A 20,384-nucleotide genomic window follows, 5' to 3' on the forward strand; every position below is an offset into this window, starting at 1 on the left:
CTCACACCATATCCGTAACCCCCATGAACTCCGTCAAAACCATCCATACTCCTTCCCACATGTCCATTTAGGTCTCCTCCTACCACAACAACTTCCTCATCTTTCACGTTTTCCATCAGCTTCACTATCGCACACCAGAACTTGTCCTTTTCATCATCGCTTCGACCAACCTGCGGAGCATATCCCGAGATGACGCTCACCAAGAGCTTTCCAATCATCATTTTCACCATCATCAACCTATCACTCACTCTCGTCACACTCACCACACTGTCTACTCAGTGCCTCAAGTGCTGAATGCCTCAACTCTGTGTTTGCCTCTAAATCTTGTGTCCCAAACCCATCCCTCTCTGTACCCACCATACCCAGTCGTACCCTGCTGCTCCTGGACTCCGTGTCCTTTCCTCCTGACAAGGTGGAAAAGTTTCTGTCAACCCTCGACTCTGATTCTGCAACTGGACCCGACGGCATCAGCCCACGGGTCCTAAAATCCTGCTCTGCTGCTCTATCTCACCCTCTCTCTGTTCTCTTCACCCTCTCTTTTGCTCAAGGTCAACTGCCATCTGCTTGGAAATCAGCCAACATCACCGCTTTGCACAAAAAAGGTGCAAAAACAGATCCTAGCAACTACAGACCAATCAGCCTTCTCCCAATTATCAGCAAAGTCATGGAATCCATCATTCCTTCTGATATGAAATCTTTCCTCTTCTCCAATGGCTTGATCTCTGATCATCAATTTGGTTTCAGACCAGGTCACTCTACTCTGGACATGCTGCTTCTGCTGTCTCAACAATGGATGGAGGTCCTCAATGCCAAACAGGAAATTAGAGCTGTCTCCCTCGACATATCACGTGCCTTCGACACGGTCTGGCACCCCGCTCTGCTCACCAAACTCTCCTCCTTTGGTATCCATGGAAATCTCCACGCATGGCTGGCGGACTTCCTCTCTAGTCGTCGTCAACGTGTGGCCCTGAATGGGTTTCTCTCATCTCCTCTTCCTGTTCAGGCTGGAGTTCCCCAAGGCAGTGTTCTGGGCCCCGTGCTTTTTCTGGTCTTCATCAATGATCTCTCTGACTCTCTCGAAAATCCTCTCTATCTCTTTGCTGATGACTCCACTCTCTGCCGCTCCATTCCTCTTCCCTCAGATCGGCAGTCTGCTGCCTCCTCACTCTCTGAAGACCTGGACAAAATCACAGACTGGTCAAACAAGTGGAACATGTCTTTCAATCCTGACAAATCTCACACTCTTACTATGTCTCTCCGAAAAGATCGACTGGACAACCCTCCCATCTACTTTCTCAACAATCCTCTCCAAGAAGTTCTGTCGCTCAAGATTTTGGGTCTCACTATCTGCCATGATCTTTCTTGGGAAAACCACATTTCCAAGCTGGCCTCCAAAGCCAGTCGCCGACTGGGCATCCTCCGTCGTGCGAAGTCCTTCCTCGGCACACCTGAGCTCCTCACCACATACAAGGCTTTCATCCGCAGCTCAATGGAATACTGTTCTCCCCTATGGGCCGGTGCTCCTGCCTCACACCTAGCTCGGCTTCACGCTGTTGAAACCAAAGCTTTCAGAATTATTGGAATCTCCCGCGATGAAGCTATCTCTGAGGGCCTTTCACTCACTCACCGCAGGCAGGTAGGTGGTCTTTCTGTCTTCTACCGACTCCTCTCCGGCCATGCACCCCCAGCTCTCTCTGTGCTCTGTCCCCCAAATATTCCTACAGGTCGCACAAGATCTGCCAGCAACCCTCTGATGGTTAAACTGCCGAAATCTCGGCTCTCCGCTCACCTTCACTCTTTCATTCCTCTTTTCTCCCGCCTCTGGAACAAACTCCCTCACTCCCTTCAATCCCACTCCTCCCTCCAGGTCTTTAAAACAGCTGTTCACCACCATCTCTTATCTTCCCCCATCCAAAACCTTGATCTTTTCTACCCCCGCTAATTCACCCCAGATCCACCTTGTTTGAAATTCCAACTTCTTTCCTGGAAGTCCTGGCAGTGTCCATATGTTTTATACCTCTCCCACTGCCCCCTTCCCACGCCCCCCCCCCCCCAAAGCCCTCGCCCTCTCTCAGATCTCTCGATGTCTCCATGTCTCTCGGTCCCTGCTCTCAAATGTTGTGTTTGTGTCCTTCCCCCTCTCTCCCCATCTTGTCTACCGCTCCCTATGTTATATGTTTTATGTGTTGGTTTGTCTTTCTGTGTGATTAATGTTCGCTCTTTCACGAGCCTCGATATTGTATACAAAAAAAAAAAAAAAAAAAAAAAAAAAAAAAAAAACTCCTCAGAAAACAGGACACCAACACCATTCACGCCCTCCAGGCACCCTTGCCACACAACTTGTATTTCTGTCCCTGCCTACCCTTCACCACTCTCACACCACCTTCCCTTCCATCTCGTCTCTTGCACACAACATATGTCCACTCTTCTTCTGACCAATACTTCCACCACTTCTCCTGATCTCCCTGTCATTGTCCCTACATTCCATGTCCCAAACCTCAGAAACCGATCTCCACTTCGGGCTGTACCCTGCCCATATGTAGTTGTAATTGTCATGGTTCTCTTTTTGAGGCAATGTTTTTTTATGGCCGGATGCCCTTCCTGACGCCAACCCTCTTAGTCGTCTTTTACGACACGCAGGGATACGGTGTACCTATTCTTATCCAGGGTACACACCGGGATAAGACATCTTGAAAAGAAAGTTCACCCCCACAAAAAAAATATTCCATATTAAATGCCAAGTCTGTATATATATATATATATATATATATACAATATATATATTTCTACTGCAATATATATATATATATTGTTGCGGATATGAGGATGGCATTTTTTTGATTGTGTGTATTGGATTGTGGTAAACTGCTGTGTACCATTGGTTGGATATGGCCCCTCTTGCCTCCAGAGTTGTATAAAGGTAAAAAGGGCGTCTCGGTAATTAGTCCATAAAGCATACACGTCAGCCAATCATAGAATACCCCTGTTCGATAGCTTATATCTTATTATGTGTCTTAGGGTAAGGCTGTGTCTCCCATTAACTTAAATACTCCATTGTACCAAGTGAAATAAGAATAGGTCCCCTTTCATTTCATTTCGATGGCCAACTGCATTTTGGGTGGTTTTCTTCAGCCACCATTGGCCACGAGGCAGGGTTGGGGAAGAAAGGCGTGTCGCCACCTCGTCATAGAGGGGAGGAGTGAGCCAGCCCCACTCGACCAACCATGAACAAGGGGTTTGGCTTGAGAGGGCGGAGGAAGAGCGTTTGGGGGAGGTTCGCAAAGGTTGAGGGGCGGGGCCTATATAACCCGCCGGCGGGGCGTTCCCGAAAGAGTTGAGACAAGGAGGGAGGAGACAAGAGCTGGGTCGTCAGAGAGTTGTACTTTTACTGAGTCCAAAGAAAGAGCTGGGTCGTCAGAGAGTTGCGCTTTTACTGAGTCCAAAGAAAGAGCTGGGTCGCCAGAGCAGATGCGCTTTTACTGAGACAAGCAGCTCCGACCTGTGACTCCGCGCACACGACAGGCTCGGTGGCATCAGCGGCCGTCGAGGTCCAGCCCGACGTCTCGTGCGGGATCAAGCTCCAGCCAGCTCCGTGCCCCCCCCCCCCCCCCCTCCAGCCCCTCCAGCCACACACCTCCTTCCAGCAATCCACTCTGCAATTCCCCGCGTGAGTCAGTGTCTTTGTTTGTTCTGTCCTGGGTAGGTAATTAAGCTTGTATAAGGAATTCACTGTGTCACCTGCGTCTCATGTCCCTGTAAATAATCGTGACTGCTCCTTTTTGCTTGTGTGTGTAAATAATAAATCTCGTTACTCTTCTGTACGTCTTCTTCCTCTTTGCATTCGGTCGCTTTAGAGTTTTCCCGATTGAGTAGCTGTGGCGCGATACGGCCAACGTTTGGGTTGAATCGGGTTTTGGTCGGGGAATAACTGTTCGGCCGCGGTTACACCACCGCTCGGTCAAAATAACATGTAATCCACGGTCCGTAACAAATTGGAGTCAGGAGTTGGGATTCGAACCTGGGACTAAATTTATTTAGCCCAAATTTTGGACACCAATTGTGTTATTACAGTAACAAATTGGTGTCGGGGAGTGAGATACGAGGCCCGAAGCGCGCTTAACGCGCTCAAAATTACGAGCTGCTGAAAAATTGTGTTTTAAAGCAAAACCCGAATTTTGAAATCGCGCCATGGCTGGTCAAGGCGACGGGATGTCGGTGGGAGAGATACAGATAGACGGGGTAGAACCGACCCAGGACCTCGGGGAAATGTATGTGGATGAAAGAGAGGAGGAGAACATTGGCAATGTGGTTGAGGGGGTATCAGGCACGCAAAATGGCGTCCTCGCGCACGAGACTTCAGGCGCGCAAAATGGCACCTCGCACATGGCTACGGCGGCCGCACCCGCTGCACAAGTGGGAGGGATGGCCCAAATGCAGGCCCTCATGGAGCAATTTATGGCGCAAATGCAGGCGTCCCTCAAACTACAGGGGAGCGAAATGGGGAACCGGATGGAGGCTCAGAATGAGCAAATGAGGGCTAATAGTGAGCGATTGGGGGGCGAAATGGGGGGCAAAATGGGAGAAATGGGGGAACGGCTAGAAGCTAAATTTGAGGGGTTAGACAACGGGATAAAAGAGGTAAAGAATGGGTTAACGGGGGTGGAAAATAGAATGGCTGCCCAGGAGAATCAGTTAGAGGGGGTGAAAAATGGGTTAATGGGGTTAGAAAATAGGATGGAAGACAAATTGCGGGAAATAGGGGAGCAATCCGCCCGGGAAATCGAACAGATGGGGAACCAAATAGAGGAGGTGAAAATCGGGTTAGAAAGTAAATTGGATGCTCAGAGGGATGAATTGGGACAGATGAGGGTGGCATCTACAAAAGAGATGGAGGAGATGAAGGAGGAGATACGACGAGGTGTAGGTGAGGATGTCTCGGGGGTACGCGAGGAGGTAAAGCGAGGCGAAAAGCGTATAGAGAAAGAGGTGAGAAATGGAACGGCTAGGTTACAAGGGGGAATAGAAGATCTGACGGAGGAGGTGGAACAGCTGACGGAGGGACAAAAAGAACTAACGGAGCAGGTTCAAAGGAACACTGCGGTACTAGGAGGGCTAAAAGCGACATAAAACGACATTAAAAATGACTTAATAGCGACACAGAGGCAATGTCAGATGGTACGTGAGGGACTGACAACGAGGTTGGAAGAGGTGACAGAAGTAATGGAGACGAAGGACCGAGAGGTGAGGACGCACATAGAAACGGTCAAGGTAGCCTTAGAGGACGAACTTGAGGAGACGCACCGGGAGATGAAGGAGGTGAAGCAAAAATTAGAGGAAGTGGAAGAAGAGGTGAGTGAAATTAAGAAGAGACGGACAGAAACTAAGAGAGAAATACAGGAGGAGGTGATGGAATATGTACAAGGTCGGTGCTCAACTCATAATGTTGTGCTCACTAACCAACTAAAGAGTTTGCAGGTGGCGAAGGAGGTGCGGAGACGAGGTGCCAAGGTGAGTGGCGATATATTCGGCAATGTATATGATGTGAGGAAAGCTTCAGTCGGCTTGGGGGTTGATTTGGATCCGGGTGTTCGTGAGAGGCCGTTGGTGAAGTGTGCGACAGGTACGGTGTGTGAAAAAAGAGGTGTGCGAGAATGTCCGACCATGGGGTGTGTGAGGAAAAAGTGCGCGCCGAGGAGTGAGGGTGCTGTCGAGAGTGAGTCGGTCGTAGCGTGTGTGCGAGGGAGCACATGGAAGCGCGTAGTGAGAAGTGTTACAGAGGATGTAACGGAAGCATGCACGCCTGTGGTGAGTGTTACGGAGGAAGTAACGAAAGAGTGTGCGCAAGAGGATGCGCGGGAAAGGTGTGAAACGGACGGGTGCATGGGGAAAGAGTGCGCTGTCAAGAGTGAGGGAGAATGCATGCCTGTGGTGAGTGTTACAGAGGGTGTAACGGGAGAGTGTGCGCAAGAGTGTGCGCGAGAAAGGTGTGTAACGGACGGGTGCATGAGGAAAGAGTGCGCTGTCGAGAGTAAGGGTGAGTGCGCTGTCGAGAGTAAGGGTGAGTGCGCTGTCAAGAGTGGAAGTGAGAGTAGTGAGAGTGACACGGAGCGTGAGTTGGTTGTGACAGGTGAGCGAGGATGTACACCTGGAATGGAAGGATGCACACCTGGAATGGTAGAGCATGTGTGGGAATGCACACTTGAGTTGGTAGTGAGGCACGTGGTTGGGTGTGCGAGTGAGAGCACACCTGTGATTGTCACAGAGGAGGTGACCGAGAAGGGGGCGCGAAGAGGTGTGTTGGTGAGGTGTGTGAGCGACGAGTGTGTGCCAAGGTGTTCGGTGGTCAGGTGTGTGACCAAGTCTGTGAGCGAAAGAACGAATGCAATGACGAACTATGCGGGGTGTACGGGCGGCGTTGGAGCACCGAGCTCAGTGAGGGTGAAAGGGGTAGCGTATGCGTGTAAGCATGCAGGTGAGGCATCGACGGTAACCGGGGTAGCGGTTAGAACGACATTTAGCCGAATCGGGCCCTCGGTGCGCGTCGGGCAGCTTCGCGTGCTGCGAGGACCAGCGGGGATCCGAACCACGGCGGGTTCGAAAGGACCGCCGTACGTGATCCACGCTGGGCCGCGTTTGGAACGGCCGCGTCCGTGCTCCGCTAGGCGGAACGGGCAGCCCGATAGGAAGGGTCGTCATGGCGACCCCTTTTTGTTGAGGCGCTCCGGCAGGTCGAGATCGGGCAATTGGATAGCTTCATGCCGAGGGGGTGCGTGGGATCTCGGCCCGGGTAAGCGTCCTTCCCTGCACCGAGTGTCGGACGTATCCAGCCGCCGGCACCAAACAACCCGCATTCATTGCTCGGCTTTACGAAGCCGGGCTGTGGAAGTGAATTGGCGCACCGAGAAGCACTAGTGAGAAGACTGATGATGATAATAGTGATGGTGGTTTTGATCCGAAATTTAGAAAAGTGAATAGAATTGGCAGTAATTGGCAAATTTCTGATTGGTTGGAATTTGGTGTGCAAAATTGATAGTAAGAGATGCCCCATGTGATGGGATGGCCAATCCACCATCCCTCACAGCGGGGGGGCAAAGGAGCACTAGTTTATGGGGTTGATGGCAGTGAAAACTAGCCCGGGAGGGTTAGGATATATCGTGTGTAGGGCCCTAGAGATTGACATTAGGTAACGTGAAGATTAGTTAGTGACAATGATACCTGTAGTGGGGACGCAGGTAGATTAGAGCGGATGATAATGACGTGGTATGTGCTTAGTTTAAAGGGAAGCCGGGGAGCACTAAGTTAGCAGGGCAACAGGTAGTTCAGATGATGCCGTGTGAGTGTTGGAGGTGTATAGAAGTGTATTGTGAAAAGTGTGTAAGGAACAGGTGTGATTGAACAGGTGTGATTGCACAGGTGTGCAACTGGACAGGTGGATGGAGCAGTGTAGGAGTGAGTGAAGGTGATTGTGTATTGTGCTGACCAAATGGTCCAGGAAGAGGAGGAGGGTGCAGGTGGCACCAGGTGTGATTGCACAGGTGTGCAACAACAGGTGTATGGAAAATGGTTGTGTGGAAGACATGGAGTGTGGAATAAATGGAGTATTAGAATGGATGGTCGTGGAGTGAGTATGGTGGAAACTATGGAGTGGAGTGGATGGTGCGAAGGTGCGAGTGGGGGAAGAGTGGACCCCCATCACGAATACCCGGGGCGGGTAGTGCAAGTGTTAGGTAGAGGGTACAGGTAAATTGTGGTTGGATATTGGCATCTGTGGTGCGAGTGGAAGAATGATGTTTGGATGGGTGCATTAGTGTTGTGGAAATGGCTGGGCGTGTAGCCTATTAGTGTGTGTAGTTGGTTTGGGCACTCCACCACTGTGAGTATGTCGGCCAGGTGAGGCCGCAGGTGGGCTCTGGGAGCAGGTAGTTGTGGATGGGGCCCCAGGATCCGGAGGACGGAACCGGGTAGCCCAGTGCCAGAGGGCACCGAGGGGTGACAGAGCCAGGAGGGGCCTTCCCCAGTTAGATAGGTTAGGGTGAGGAGCAGGTAAGCTCGGGAGGCAACTACAGTGGTGGAGGTGTGCAGGTGGGTAGACCTGCTGGGAGAGCTACACGCCCCAGCCCAGAAATTGTGCAAGGGCACCGGGAGATGAATCGGGGGAGTGAGACCCCAAATTGAGAAGCACCACAGTTTGGTCAATGGGAATTGGTTTTTAGAACCCATAGTGTAAGTTGGCCAATGGATTGGCAGGAAAAGACCCCGGGTAGAGTAAAGTGTGTTAAAATCATTTAGAGGATAGTTAGGATTGAAGTCTCCCCGCACCATCTACATCCACTCACCTGAGGTGACAGGTACTCCACACCATGCCATGTTTAATTATTTTTGATGCAAATGTTTTGGATTGTGAGACGCATCATGACGTGGGTGTGACATTGTGCTTGAGGTTCCATCTCTTCCTCCTTATGAGGATTGATGATGAATTGGGTGATGGCAAATTTTGAAGTAGAGGGATTGTGGAGACGAATTTGGTATAGGGGAAATATGGGAAAGACGTGACCGTAGTGACGAATTTGTAATGTGTAGATTTTGTACATATGGAGTAAGGGCAAAGGTAGTGTAGGTGACAGGGGGGTGACGTACGGTAGGGACGAGCTTTCTCACTTCGCCCTCCGTACGCATTTCGCCTTGCATTGCCTTATTGATGTGTACCCTTGTGACCTTACCCCTCGCTCATTTGCCTTTCCCCTTTTTTCTCCCACATGACCTGTGCGCCATTGGGCGCCGAGGGGAGCGTGCGTGAGTCGGCCATTGTGCGCCCGGAACTCCCAGAACCAGCTGTCTGCATCGATGCACCACATGATGGACCACATGTCTGTGGCCGAGCACCACTTATGGACCCCATGGGTTGGGGCATGGCCCCTCTGCTGGAACCGGCCATGAGGGCCAGAAATCTTGCTGGCGGACCTTGGCCACAGGGCACCGATGCCCCACAGGTGAACCACACGTAGTCGGCCTGGTGGGCCATAAATAAATAAAAAGGACACGTTGGGTGCAAGTTTTAATACAAATAGGCCGCCAGCAAAGAAGGTGACAACAACTGGAAGAAATAATAATAGCCAGCAGAGGGAGCCGAAGAGCAAGAGATCACCTGCAGGGTTAGGGGTTGTTGATTTTATTTTTATTGAACATTGTTGAACTGTGGTGACTGCACCGATTGGTGCTTGAGGGCGTGTTGGTGCGTTATAGGTGCTTTCATGGTGCATTGATGCAGAGCAGACTGTCTCCCCCCCCAGAAAGAACAATCACAGGTCCTGGGTTAGTTTTGTAAATAAAAGTAGTGTCAACTGTAAATAATGCTCCCCACCATCAGTGTGTAGTTTGAAGACCATTCCGCAATTCGGTTACTGTGGGCGTGAGTCTGTTAGGCAGGGTGCAATGGAGCAGCGGAACACATTTATTTATGTTTTAAAACCGTCGCACTCAGGGTCAGGTTAAAAGTAGAGGGAACTACACCTACGTGTCACACTAAATTAAAGTTATAGGCCCGGGACGTGCCTAAGAGGAGGAGGGTGCAGTGTTGCGGATATGAGGATGGCATTTTTTTGATTGTGTGTATTGGATTGTGGTAAACTGCTGTGTACCATTGGTTGGATATGGCCCCTCTTGCCTCCAGAGTTGTATAAAGGTAAAAAGGGCGTCTCGGTAATTAGTCCATAAAGCATACACGTCAGCCAATCATAGAATACCCCTGTTCGATAGCTTATATCTTATTATGTGTCTTAGGGTAAGGCTGTGTCTCCCATTAACTTAAATACTCCATTGTACCAAGTGAAATAAGAATAGGTCCCCTTTCATTTCATTTCGATGGCCAACTGCATTTTGGGCGGTTTTCTTCAGCCACCATTGGCCACGAGGCAGGGTTGGGGAAGAAAGGCGTGTCGCCACCTCATCATAGAGGGGAGGAGTGAGCCAGCCCCACTCGACCAACCATGAACAAGGGGTTTGGCTTGAGAGGGCGGAGGAAGAGCGTTTGGGGGAGGTTCGCAAAGGTTGAGGGGCGGGGCCTATATAACCCGCCGGCGGGGCATTCCCGAAAGAGTTGAGACAAGGAGGGAGGAGACAAGAGCTGGGTCATCAGAGAGTTGTGCTTTTACTGAGTCCAAAGAAAGAGCTGGATCGTCAGAGAGTTGCGCTTTTACTGAGTCCAAAGAAAGAGCTGTGTCGCCAGAGCAGATGCACTTTTACTGAGACAAGCAGCTCCGACCCGTGATTCCGCGCACACGACAGGCTCGGTGGCATCAGCGGCCGTCGAGGTCCAGCCCGACGTCCCGTGCGGGATCAAGCTCCAGCCAGCTCCGTGCCGTCCCCCCCTCCCCCCCTTCAGCCAAACACCTCCTTCCAGCAATCCACTCTGCAATTCCCCGCGTGAGTCAGTGTCTTTGTTTGTTCTGTCCTGGGTAGGTAATTAAGCTTGTATAAGGAATTCACTGTGTCACCTGCGTCTCATGTCCCTGTAAATAATCGTGACTGCTCCTTTTTGCTTGTGTGTGTAAATAATAAATCCCGTTACTCTTCTGTACGTCTTCTTCCTCTTTGCATTCGGTCGCTTTAGAGTTTTCCCGATTGAGTAGCTGTGGCGCGATACGGCCAACGTTTGGGTTGAATCGGGTTTTAGTCGGGGAATAACTGTTCGGCCGCGGTTACACCACCGCTCGGTCAAAATAACATCTAATCCGCGGTCCGTAACAATATACACAATATATATATATATATATATATACACAATATATATATATATATATATATATATATATATATATATATATATATATATATATATATATATATATATATATATATATATATATAGTTACGGATCTCCGACGTCGGCTCTCCCCTTATCAAGGGGGGGTCAATCCCCTTGTCCTTTTATCTGGCCGACGCGAGTCCTGGAAGTTATAACGTCCTTCCCGGCATGGCGTTAGGTAGGGTTTGTTAGGCCTCGGGATTCGCTACTACCTAAGTACTAACGCCGAACGGAAACGAGGGAATAACTCCCGCTCGATTCACGGATATGGATGGAAAATGCCGAGCGGATAGCAATCCGCGATCCGAGCTGTTAACAATGTGACTAAACCCGATTGTAAGCAGTTGCGATCGTGCCACGTTTACCCAATGGAGAAAAGACTGATGCGATCGGACAAGAGGAAACCAGAAAGAGCAGGGCAATTTATTAACAAATGTACGAGAAGAAGATAAGGAAACAAAAGAAATGTACATGAAAGAAAGAGGAAGGAAAAGCACACAGGGCAGTCTTAATTCCAGGCTTAACTTATTCCCTGGACAAACGGGCCCGTCTCACACACACACAGACACTCACATGGGGAATTGCAGATGGTAGGTTGGAAGGTCACCAGCGCGTCCAGGCTCCAGTCCGGCTCCGGTCCGGCGATGAAAAACCCGGCAGGCAGCTCTTCGTATAGCGTAACGGAACGCGAACGGACAATTATATCACGGGGGAAGGGTGGTATATTGCGTACGTACTTTGCGCACGACTCGCGCCAAACGCTGCCTCCCCAATGTCCTGTACGCAAGCGCCAATTGTGCAAGTCCTGTCCTCTCCGCACCGTCCTAAGGTGGACCTTCGCACCGTCCTCTCATCAGCGCGCTTCCTCGCAGTCCTCTTTAACGAGCGCTCTTCTCATCAGTCCTTTGGTAATCAGTGCCAGCGAGTAAGTCCTCTTTAACGAGCGCTCTTCTCATCAGTCCTTACGAGGGCTTTGTGCGCTGGCTTTTATAAGTGAAGCCAGCGAACGCTCCGCGAGCCCCAACCACGCCCTGTCAGGCGATGTCATTCCAGCCCTGGTTGGCTGGTTAGCGCTTACCGGCCCCGCCCTGACGGCTGGGTGACGTGGCCACACCTCCTCCTTGGTGCTCCGCCTCCTTTTTCCGGGCTTCACCTCGTGGCTTATGGCGGCGTTGAGCGAGCTCACGCTCAAGGGCAGTGAACGCTGGTAACAAAGGCGCGTAACAAATTGGGAAGGGCCATGGGGCACAGACTGGAGCGTGCCTAATGGCGTCGCTTGGAGGGGGGCTGGCAAAATGGACGAAAGGGCCTACTTCTTATTTGATTGACGCAACGCAGATTCAACTATTGGAAAATGGCCTCATCTAACACATACTAAGAAATAACTGATGTCCTATGGTGACCTACGTGTTGCTTGTGGCCTATCTATGGGGTACTACCTTTAACCTTCAATGATGTCATATTTACAAGTGTGGGTTCTCAAAACCACAATATATATATCTATCTATATATATATATATATATATATATATATATATATATATATATATATATATATATATATATATATATATATATATATATATATTGTTGCGGTTTTGAGTTTTATACAATAAAGGTTAAATTTCCCCCTCATAGTTAGTCACACAACAACATGAAGCCTCATTTGTAGTGCAGTTATTTCTTAGTATGTGTGAGAATAGTCCTTTTCCTGTGTTAGTTTTGCGTCGAGTAGATTAATGAGAGTTAGGTTTCCCTTGGTGGATGATGCCTTGATTGCGTTGGTTTTTGGCGCGAATTAACACGAGGCAGGCCTGGCAAATCGAGGCAGGGACCGAATGAGGGCGGCAAAGAAGCTGACGGTAAGCGTGAGCCGCCAATCAGGGCTCAGAAGGTGCGGCTGCAGCAATGCGTCACAGGGCGTGGTTGGAACGTTCGAGGGGGTTAAGGGTGTGGCAATAAAGCCCCTTTGCAAACAGCCCGCACCCGAGTTATGAGAGAGGAGTTATGAGAGCGCAGTCAGAGGAGTTATGGGAGAGGCGCTTGACGAATGAGGCAGTTCTTATGGGAGAAGCACTTGAGTATTGATGAGAGTTACGAGATTGGAGAAAGACGCGCATGAACCAAGTATAAACGCTCGTATTAAAGTGACGCTCGGTTGAGCTTAAAGCCGAGCCGCTATTGCATCGGGTTACGTGAGTGATAGCGCGCTGGTGACTTGACGCGCTGGGGAAAGCCGCCGTGAAAACGCATACATTCCTTCCCATCTTCCTGCCTCATCTGCTGCCTTTTGTTCGAGAGACGCGCTACGAGGATCCTTCCACCACCTGCTTGCCATCATCGCGGGACGTGCTGTGACCGAGGAGAGCCGGACGGGGCCGTTCCTGGACGACCAAGTCGGCACGTTTGGCCTGAACATCATCCTGCCTGCATTTCCCCTTTGTGAGTGTGACCGGGCCCGAGTCTGGGAAAATATAAGACTGCTTACGTTCTGCTCTGTGTCTGCTTTCTACCGAATTGTACAGTGTAAATAATAGTAATTAAATCCTGTTATTCCTTTATTCGATCGTCCTTGTGTTTTCCACCATTGACTAAGCGTGGTACGAATAGAACCGCTCTAATCGGGTTCCAATACCAAGAAAACTGCACGGACCACGTGGTACGCAATCCGCTCGGTGTACTCACATTACACGTGGCTCGTGTGAGGCTTGCTTCCCCTCTTCCGCGGCGGCGCAGGTATTTAGGTACGTGCGAGACTTGGTCCCGAAACCCTACCTTGCGTTCACCCGGGAGGGGCGTTTCAAGTCTCTCGGTTCCGCCGACCCAGAAGGAACAAGGGGCTTAATCCCCCCGTGGTAAGGGTAGGAAGGGCGGCGGGGGAACCGTAACAATATATATATATATATATATATATATATATATATATATATATATATATATATATATATATATATATATATATATATATATATATATATATATAGTGTGTGTGTGTGTGTGTGTGTGTGTGTGTGTGTGTGTGTGTGTGTGTGTGTGTGTGTGTGTGTGTGTGTGTGTGTGTGTGTGTGTGTGTGTGTGTGTGTGTGTGTGTGTGTGTGTGTGTGTGTGTGTGTGTGTGTGTGTGTGTGTGTGTGTGTGTGTGTGTGTGCAGTACTTTAAAACATGCCCACACCTTCTCTGTCACTTATTTCTCCACAGTGTTCTTGACTGTGGCTCCGATCATCTCTGTGCCGGGAATCCAAGTCCCCTCTTCGACGCAAGTCTCCCATTGAATCTTGCAGGAGATCTCGACTTCCATCTTTGCCTCTGGTTAACACAAGCACGTATAAGCAAACAAACATGTGACTGCCATGACATCCTGAAAAAGGAAAACAGCACCAACTCTCAAGATTGGATTCCAGTTTAGTCTTCATTAGCCACACTATTGTGATTTCCAAGTTGAGAAGAGGCAAAAGATAATGGGAGGAGAGAAAAGTTGGAGATAAGGTTGAGTATAAGGGAAAGGAGGGTGTAACAGGTTGTTGTGAGCAAGGTCAAAATCCTGCCATTTTTGTGTAAGCAAAGCAGGAAAAACTCCTGATTAAGCTCTCAATTTATCAGTATTCTGAGCTTTTCCCTACTTCTAACTGCTTTCTCTCTCCCATTTTCACTTCTGCTGTTGGTTTTAAATGCATAACATGTAGGCAGTAGAACAAAGAAGAAGAATAACACAAACACATGTACAGTGCATTCAGAAAGTATTCAGACCCCTTCACTTTTTCACATTTTGTTATGTTGCAGCCTTATGCTGAAATCGTTTAAATTCATATTTTCCCTCATCAATCTACACTCAATACCTCATAATGACAAAGAGAAAACAGGATTTTAGAAAGTTTTGCAAATTTATTAAAAAGAAAAAACTGAAATATCGCATTGACATAAGTATTCATACCCTTTGCTATAACACTTGAAATTTAGCTCAGGTGCCTCCCATTTCTCTTGATCATCTTTGAGATGTTTCTGCACCTTGATTGGAGTCCACCTGTGATAAATTCAATTGATTGGACATGATTTGGAAAGGCACACACCTGTCTATATAAGGTCTCACAGCTGACAATGCATATCAGAGCAAAAACCAAGCCATGAGGTCGAAGGAACTGCCTGCAGAGCTCAGAGACAGGATTGTATCGAGGCACAGATCTGGGGAAACCTACAAAAAAAAATTCTGCTGCATTGAAGGTTCCCAAGACCACAGTGGCCTCCATAATTCTTAAATGGAAGAAGTTTGGAACAACCAGGACTCTCCCTAGAGCTGGCCGCCCAGCCAAGCTGAGCAATCGGGGGAGAAGGGCCTTGGTAAGAGAGGTGACCAAGAACCCGATGTTCACTCTGGCTGAGCTCCAGAGATCCTGTGTGGAGATGGGAGAAACTTCCAGAAGGACAACCATCACTGCAACACTCCACCGATCTGGGCTTTATGGCAGAGTGGCCAGACGGAAGCCTCTCCTCAGTGAAAGACACATGAAAGCCCACTTGGAGTTTGCAAAAAAGCACCTAAAGGACTCTCAGACTGTGAGAAACAAGATTCTGTGGTCTGATTGGCTTCCGTCTGGCCACGGACGGAATTATTTCCTTCTCTCCTCGCTCTGCCCCCTTTATCTCCTTTTCTTCCACCTCTTCCTTCTATCTCCAGCCGTAACTCGGCTTTCAAATTCTAGTTTCCTCCATCTCATTTAACCCTTTCTCTGATCCACGCCCTCACTTCAGGTACTTTCCCCAGATTGTTTTTCATGGTTTTGTTTAAATATGTTCAAACTTTCCCATGCAGTGTTTTATTCAGTGGGTGATTACAACACGCTGTTTTTCTTCCTATTTAAAAGGCTTTTTCAATTTCCTCTTCAAATCATTCCACCTCAAAAAAAAATCAATCTCTTACAGTCATTCCTCCCTACATTCTCTAAACTCACCTTCATTCCACCCCTCCTCTATCGTTCTCAAACGGATCTCCGACTTGAAAATCACAATAAACCCAAGTTGTAATAAATGTTCGTTTTTCATCAATCGTCCACTTTCTAAACTCCACCTCACCCCTCCCCTCCTAAACTTCCACCTCACTCCTCCCCTCCGAAACTTCCACCTCACCCCTCCCCTCTTAAACTTCCACCTCACCGCTCCGCTCCTAAACTCCCCACTCACCCCTCACCCCTCCCCTTCAAAACTCCCCCCTCACCCATCCCCTTCAAAACTCCCCCCTCCCCCATCCCCTTCAGAACTCCCCCCTCACCCATCCCCTTCAGAACTCCCCCCTCACCCATCCCCTTCAAAACTCCCCCCTCACCCATCCCCTTCAAAACTCCCCCCTCACCCATCCCCTTCAAAACTCCCCCTCACCCATCTCCTTCAAAACTCCCCCCACCACCCATCTCCTCAAAACTCCCCCCTCACCCATCCCCTTCAAAACTCCCCACTCACCCATCACCTCAAAACTCGCCCCTCACCCATCCCCTCAAAACTCCCCCCTCACCCATCCCCTCAAAACTCCCCCTCACCCATCCCCTTCAAAACTCCCCCCTCACCCATCCCCTTCAAAACTCCCCCCTCACCCATCCCCTTCAAAACTCCCCCCTCACCCATCCCCTTCAAAACTCCCCCCTCACCCATCCCCTTCAAAACTCCCCCCTCACCCATCCCCTTCAAAACTCCCCCCTCACCCATCCCCTTCAAAACTCCCCCCTCACCCATCCCCTTCAAAATTCCCCCCTCACCCATCCCCTTCAAAACACCCATCCCCTTCAAAACTCCCTCCTCACCCATCTCCTTCAAAACTCCCCCCTCACCCATCGCCTTCAAAACTCCCCCCTCACCCATCCCCTTCAAAACTCCCCACTCACCCATCCCCTTCAAAACTCCCCCCTCACCCATCCCCTTCAAAACTCCCCCCTCACCCATCCCCTTCAAAACTCCCCCCTCACCCATCCCCTTCAAAACTCCCCCCTCACCCATCCCCTTCAAAACTCCCCCCTCACCCATCCCCTTCAAAACTCCCCCCTCACCCATCCCCTTCAAAACTCCCCCCTCACCCATCCCCTTCAAAACTCCCCCCTCACCCATCCCCTTCAAAACTCCCCCCTCACCCATCCCCTTCAAAACTCCCCCCTCACCCATCCCCTTCAAAACACCCATCCCCTTCAAAACTCCCCCCTCACCCATCTCCTTCAAAACTCCCCCCTCACCCATCTCCTTCAAAACTCCCCCCTCACCCATCGCCTTCAAAACTCCCCCCTCACCCATCCCCTTCAAAACTCCCCACTCACCCATCCCCTTCAAAACTCCCCCCTCACCCATCCCCTTCAAAACTCCCCCCTCACCCATCCCCTTCAAAACTCCCCCCTCACCCATCCCCTTCAAAACTCCCCCCTCACCCATCCCCTTCAAAACTCCCCCCTCACCCATCCCCTTCAAAACTCCCCCCTCACCCATCCCCTTCAAAACTCCCCCCTCACCCATCCCCTTCAAAACTCCCCCCTCACCCATCCCCTTCAAAACTCCCCCCTCACCCATCCCCTTCAAAACTCCCCCCTCACCCATCCCCTTCAAAACTCCCCCCTCACCCATCCCCTTCAAAACTCCCCCCTCACCCATCCCCTTCAAAATTCCCCCCTCACCCATCCCCTTCAAAACACCCATCCCCTTCAAAACTCCCTCCTCACCCATCTCCTTCAAAACTCCCCCCTCACCCATCGCCTTCAAAACTCCCCCCTCACCCATCCCCTTCAAAACTCCCCACTCACCCATCCCCTTCAAAACTCCCCCCTCACCCATCCCCTTCAAAACTCCCCCCTCACCCATCCCCTTCAAAACTCCCCCCTCACCCATCCCCTTCAAAACTCCCCCCTCACCCATCCCCTTCAAAACTCCCCCCTCACCCATCCCCTTCAAAACTCCCCCCTCACCCATCCCCTTCAAAACTCCCCCCTCACCCATCCCCTTCAAAACTCCCCCCTCACCCATCCCCTTCAAAACTCCCCCCTCACCCATCCCCTTCAAAATTCCCCCCTCACCCATCCCCTTCAAAACACCCATCCCCTTCAAAACTCCCTCCTCACCCATCTCCTTCAAAACTCCCCCCTCACCCATCGCCTTCAAAACTCCCCCCTCACCCATCCCCTTCAAAACTCCCCACTCACCCATCACCTTCAAAACTCCCCCCTCACCCCTCCCCTTCAAATCGCCCCCCCCTACAATCCCTCTCCAAATCTCCCCCCGACCACCTCCTCCACAAAGCTGCCTCCTCCCCACTTCCTCTCCCTTCCATCACATCCCCCCCCCCCCCCCCCCCTCAAACAACACACCTCACTGTGCCTCTTCCCATCACCATCAAACCTTTGACCTCCTCATCCTTTTGGCCTTCCCTTTCTCCGAAACCAACTATTCTGCAATCACTGACACACTATTAACAGCTCTCCATACCTCCCCCTCTCCCCCCCCCCCCCCTCATCTTACCCTACCCCTCCTGCACTTGATGCTCCTCCTCCCTCTTCCTTAACGGTATGGACCTCAAACATCCAGGGCCTTCACCCAAACCTGACTTATCTCTCCATACAGGTTGCTTCTGACAAACCAGATGTAATCTGCTTAACAGAATCTTTCCTCCTTCATGATGTCTCTGATTCCTTGGTATCTCTCCCAGGTTACTCCCTCCTCCAGTATGATGGACCTGAGCCTCTTCCTGGTGGTGGGGTTGCTATCTTTATCAAAAACTCTTCCTCACTCTGCTTGCACTGCCCTCTCTCCACCCCACCCCCAGGAGTACCTCTGGCTACGGCTTCCTCTCCGCTCCCACCTTTTGTTCAAATGTGTTCTGCACCGTCCTCGAAAAAGTGATGACTCAATTTACATCTCCCTGTCTGACAACATGGACCAACTTCTATCCACTCATCCCAACTCTCTCTTCCTCATTTGTGGCGACCAACTGTCAACATGCCAGTTGGCTGGGTGTGAGTTCCTCTCACACCAGCCATGGCATCTCAGCAAAGGACTTCTGCGACTCACTGGGACTGACACAATCTGTCAATTTCCCGTCCCGGATCTCAGTCAATGGAGTATTTTCTCTTCTAGACTTGGTTATGACTAACTTCCCTGCAAATGTCTGCTGCTCTTCTTCTGATCCAATCGGTTCTTCTGATCATTTCCTTGTTAAAGTGGATATCTCTCTGGCCATTCTCAGAGAGCCTCCTCAGCGCCGACGAGTCTGGCATTTCACTCAGGCTGACTGGCACGGTCTGCAAGCAGCCATCAATCATCTGGACTGGTCTCCCATCTCCACTGCCTCTGACATCAACTCTTCCTGGGAATTCTTCCAAAGTAAACTGCTTTCTCTCATGCACAGATTTATCCCATCTCGTCTTCAGTTGTCATACCCTTCCTCCCATCCATGGTACACTGAAGCATATGGTGAGGCAGTTGCCATGAAGCAACTTGCCTTCACCTCATGGAAGGCGAATCCAACTGACGGAAATCTGTTACTTTCACAAAGCTCGGAACAAGTGTGTGTCTACCCTCAGGAGAGCCAGGAAACAATATCTCTCCACTCTCAAAATTGAACTCTCAAACCTGTCTCCCTCTGCCAAATCCTGGTGGTGTCTGGTCAAATCTGTTTCAAATGTTTGTTCCCCCTCCATCCCCTCCCTTAACTCAAACGGTTGCACAGCTGACACCGCATGTGAAAAAGCTGAATGCCTTAACTCTGTGTTTACCTCTAAATTGTGTGTCCCAAACCCATCTCCCTCTGCACCCAACTTTCCCAGTCGAAACCAGCTGCTCCAGGACTCTGTATCCTTCTCTCCTGACGAAGTGGAGAAGTTTTTGTCAAACTTCGACTCTGATTCTGCAACTGGACCAGACGGCATCAGCCCACAGGTCCTAAAATCGTGCTCTGCCACTCTATCTCACCCTCTCTCTGTTCTTTTCACCCTCTCCTTTGCTCAAGGTAATCTGCCATCAGTTTGGAAATCAGCCAACTTTACCGCTTTACACAAAAAGTTGCAAAAACAGATCCTTGCAACTACAGACCAATCAGCCTGCTCCCAATAATCAGCAAGGTCATGAATCAATCATCGCTTCTGACATCAAATCCTTCCTCTTCTCCAATGGCTTGATCTCGGATCATCAATTTGGATTCAGACCAGGTCATTCTACTCTGAACATGCTGCTTCTGCTGTCTCGACAATGGATGGAGGTCCTCAATATCAAATAGGAAATCAGAGCTGTCTCCCTTGACATATCACGTGCCTTCGATACGGTCTGGCACCCAGCTCTGCTCACCAAACTCTCATCCTATGGTATCCATGGAAATGTCCACGCATGGCTTGCGCACTTCCTCTCTGGTCATAATCAGGCCGGAGTTCCACAAGGAAGTGTTCTGGGCACTGTGCTTTTTCTGGTCTTCATCAATGATCTCTCCGACTCCCTGGAAAATACTCTCCATCTCTTTGCTGATGACTCCACTCTCTGCCGCTCCATACCTCATCCCTCAGATCGGCAGTCTGCAGCCTCCTCGCTCTCTGCAGACCTGGACAAAATCACAGACTGGTCAAACAAG

The 20,384-nt window shown here is 50.1% G+C and overlaps 1 protein-coding gene across 6 annotated transcripts in view; it reads right to left on the reverse strand.

The window, feature by feature from the left end:
* Window positions 1-20,384, reverse strand: part of LOC137427517 (luc7-like protein 3) — a 127,605-nt gene that overhangs the window by 35,014 nt on the left and 72,207 nt on the right. For all 6 annotated transcript variants that reach the window (XM_068117085.2, XM_078776149.1, XM_068117075.2 and 3 more), the window contains one exon: window positions 13,977-14,110. In XM_068117085.2, coding sequence (XP_067973186.1) covers window positions 13,977-14,110 — 134 coding nt within the window. The remainder of the gene's footprint in view (window positions 1-13,976; window positions 14,111-20,384) is intronic.

This window comes from Myxine glutinosa, chromosome 1 (genome assembly GCF_964187855.1).
Source record: "Myxine glutinosa chromosome 1, kmMyxGlut1.1, whole genome shotgun sequence".
Taxonomy (NCBI): Eukaryota; Metazoa; Chordata; class Myxini; order Myxiniformes; family Myxinidae; genus Myxine; species Myxine glutinosa.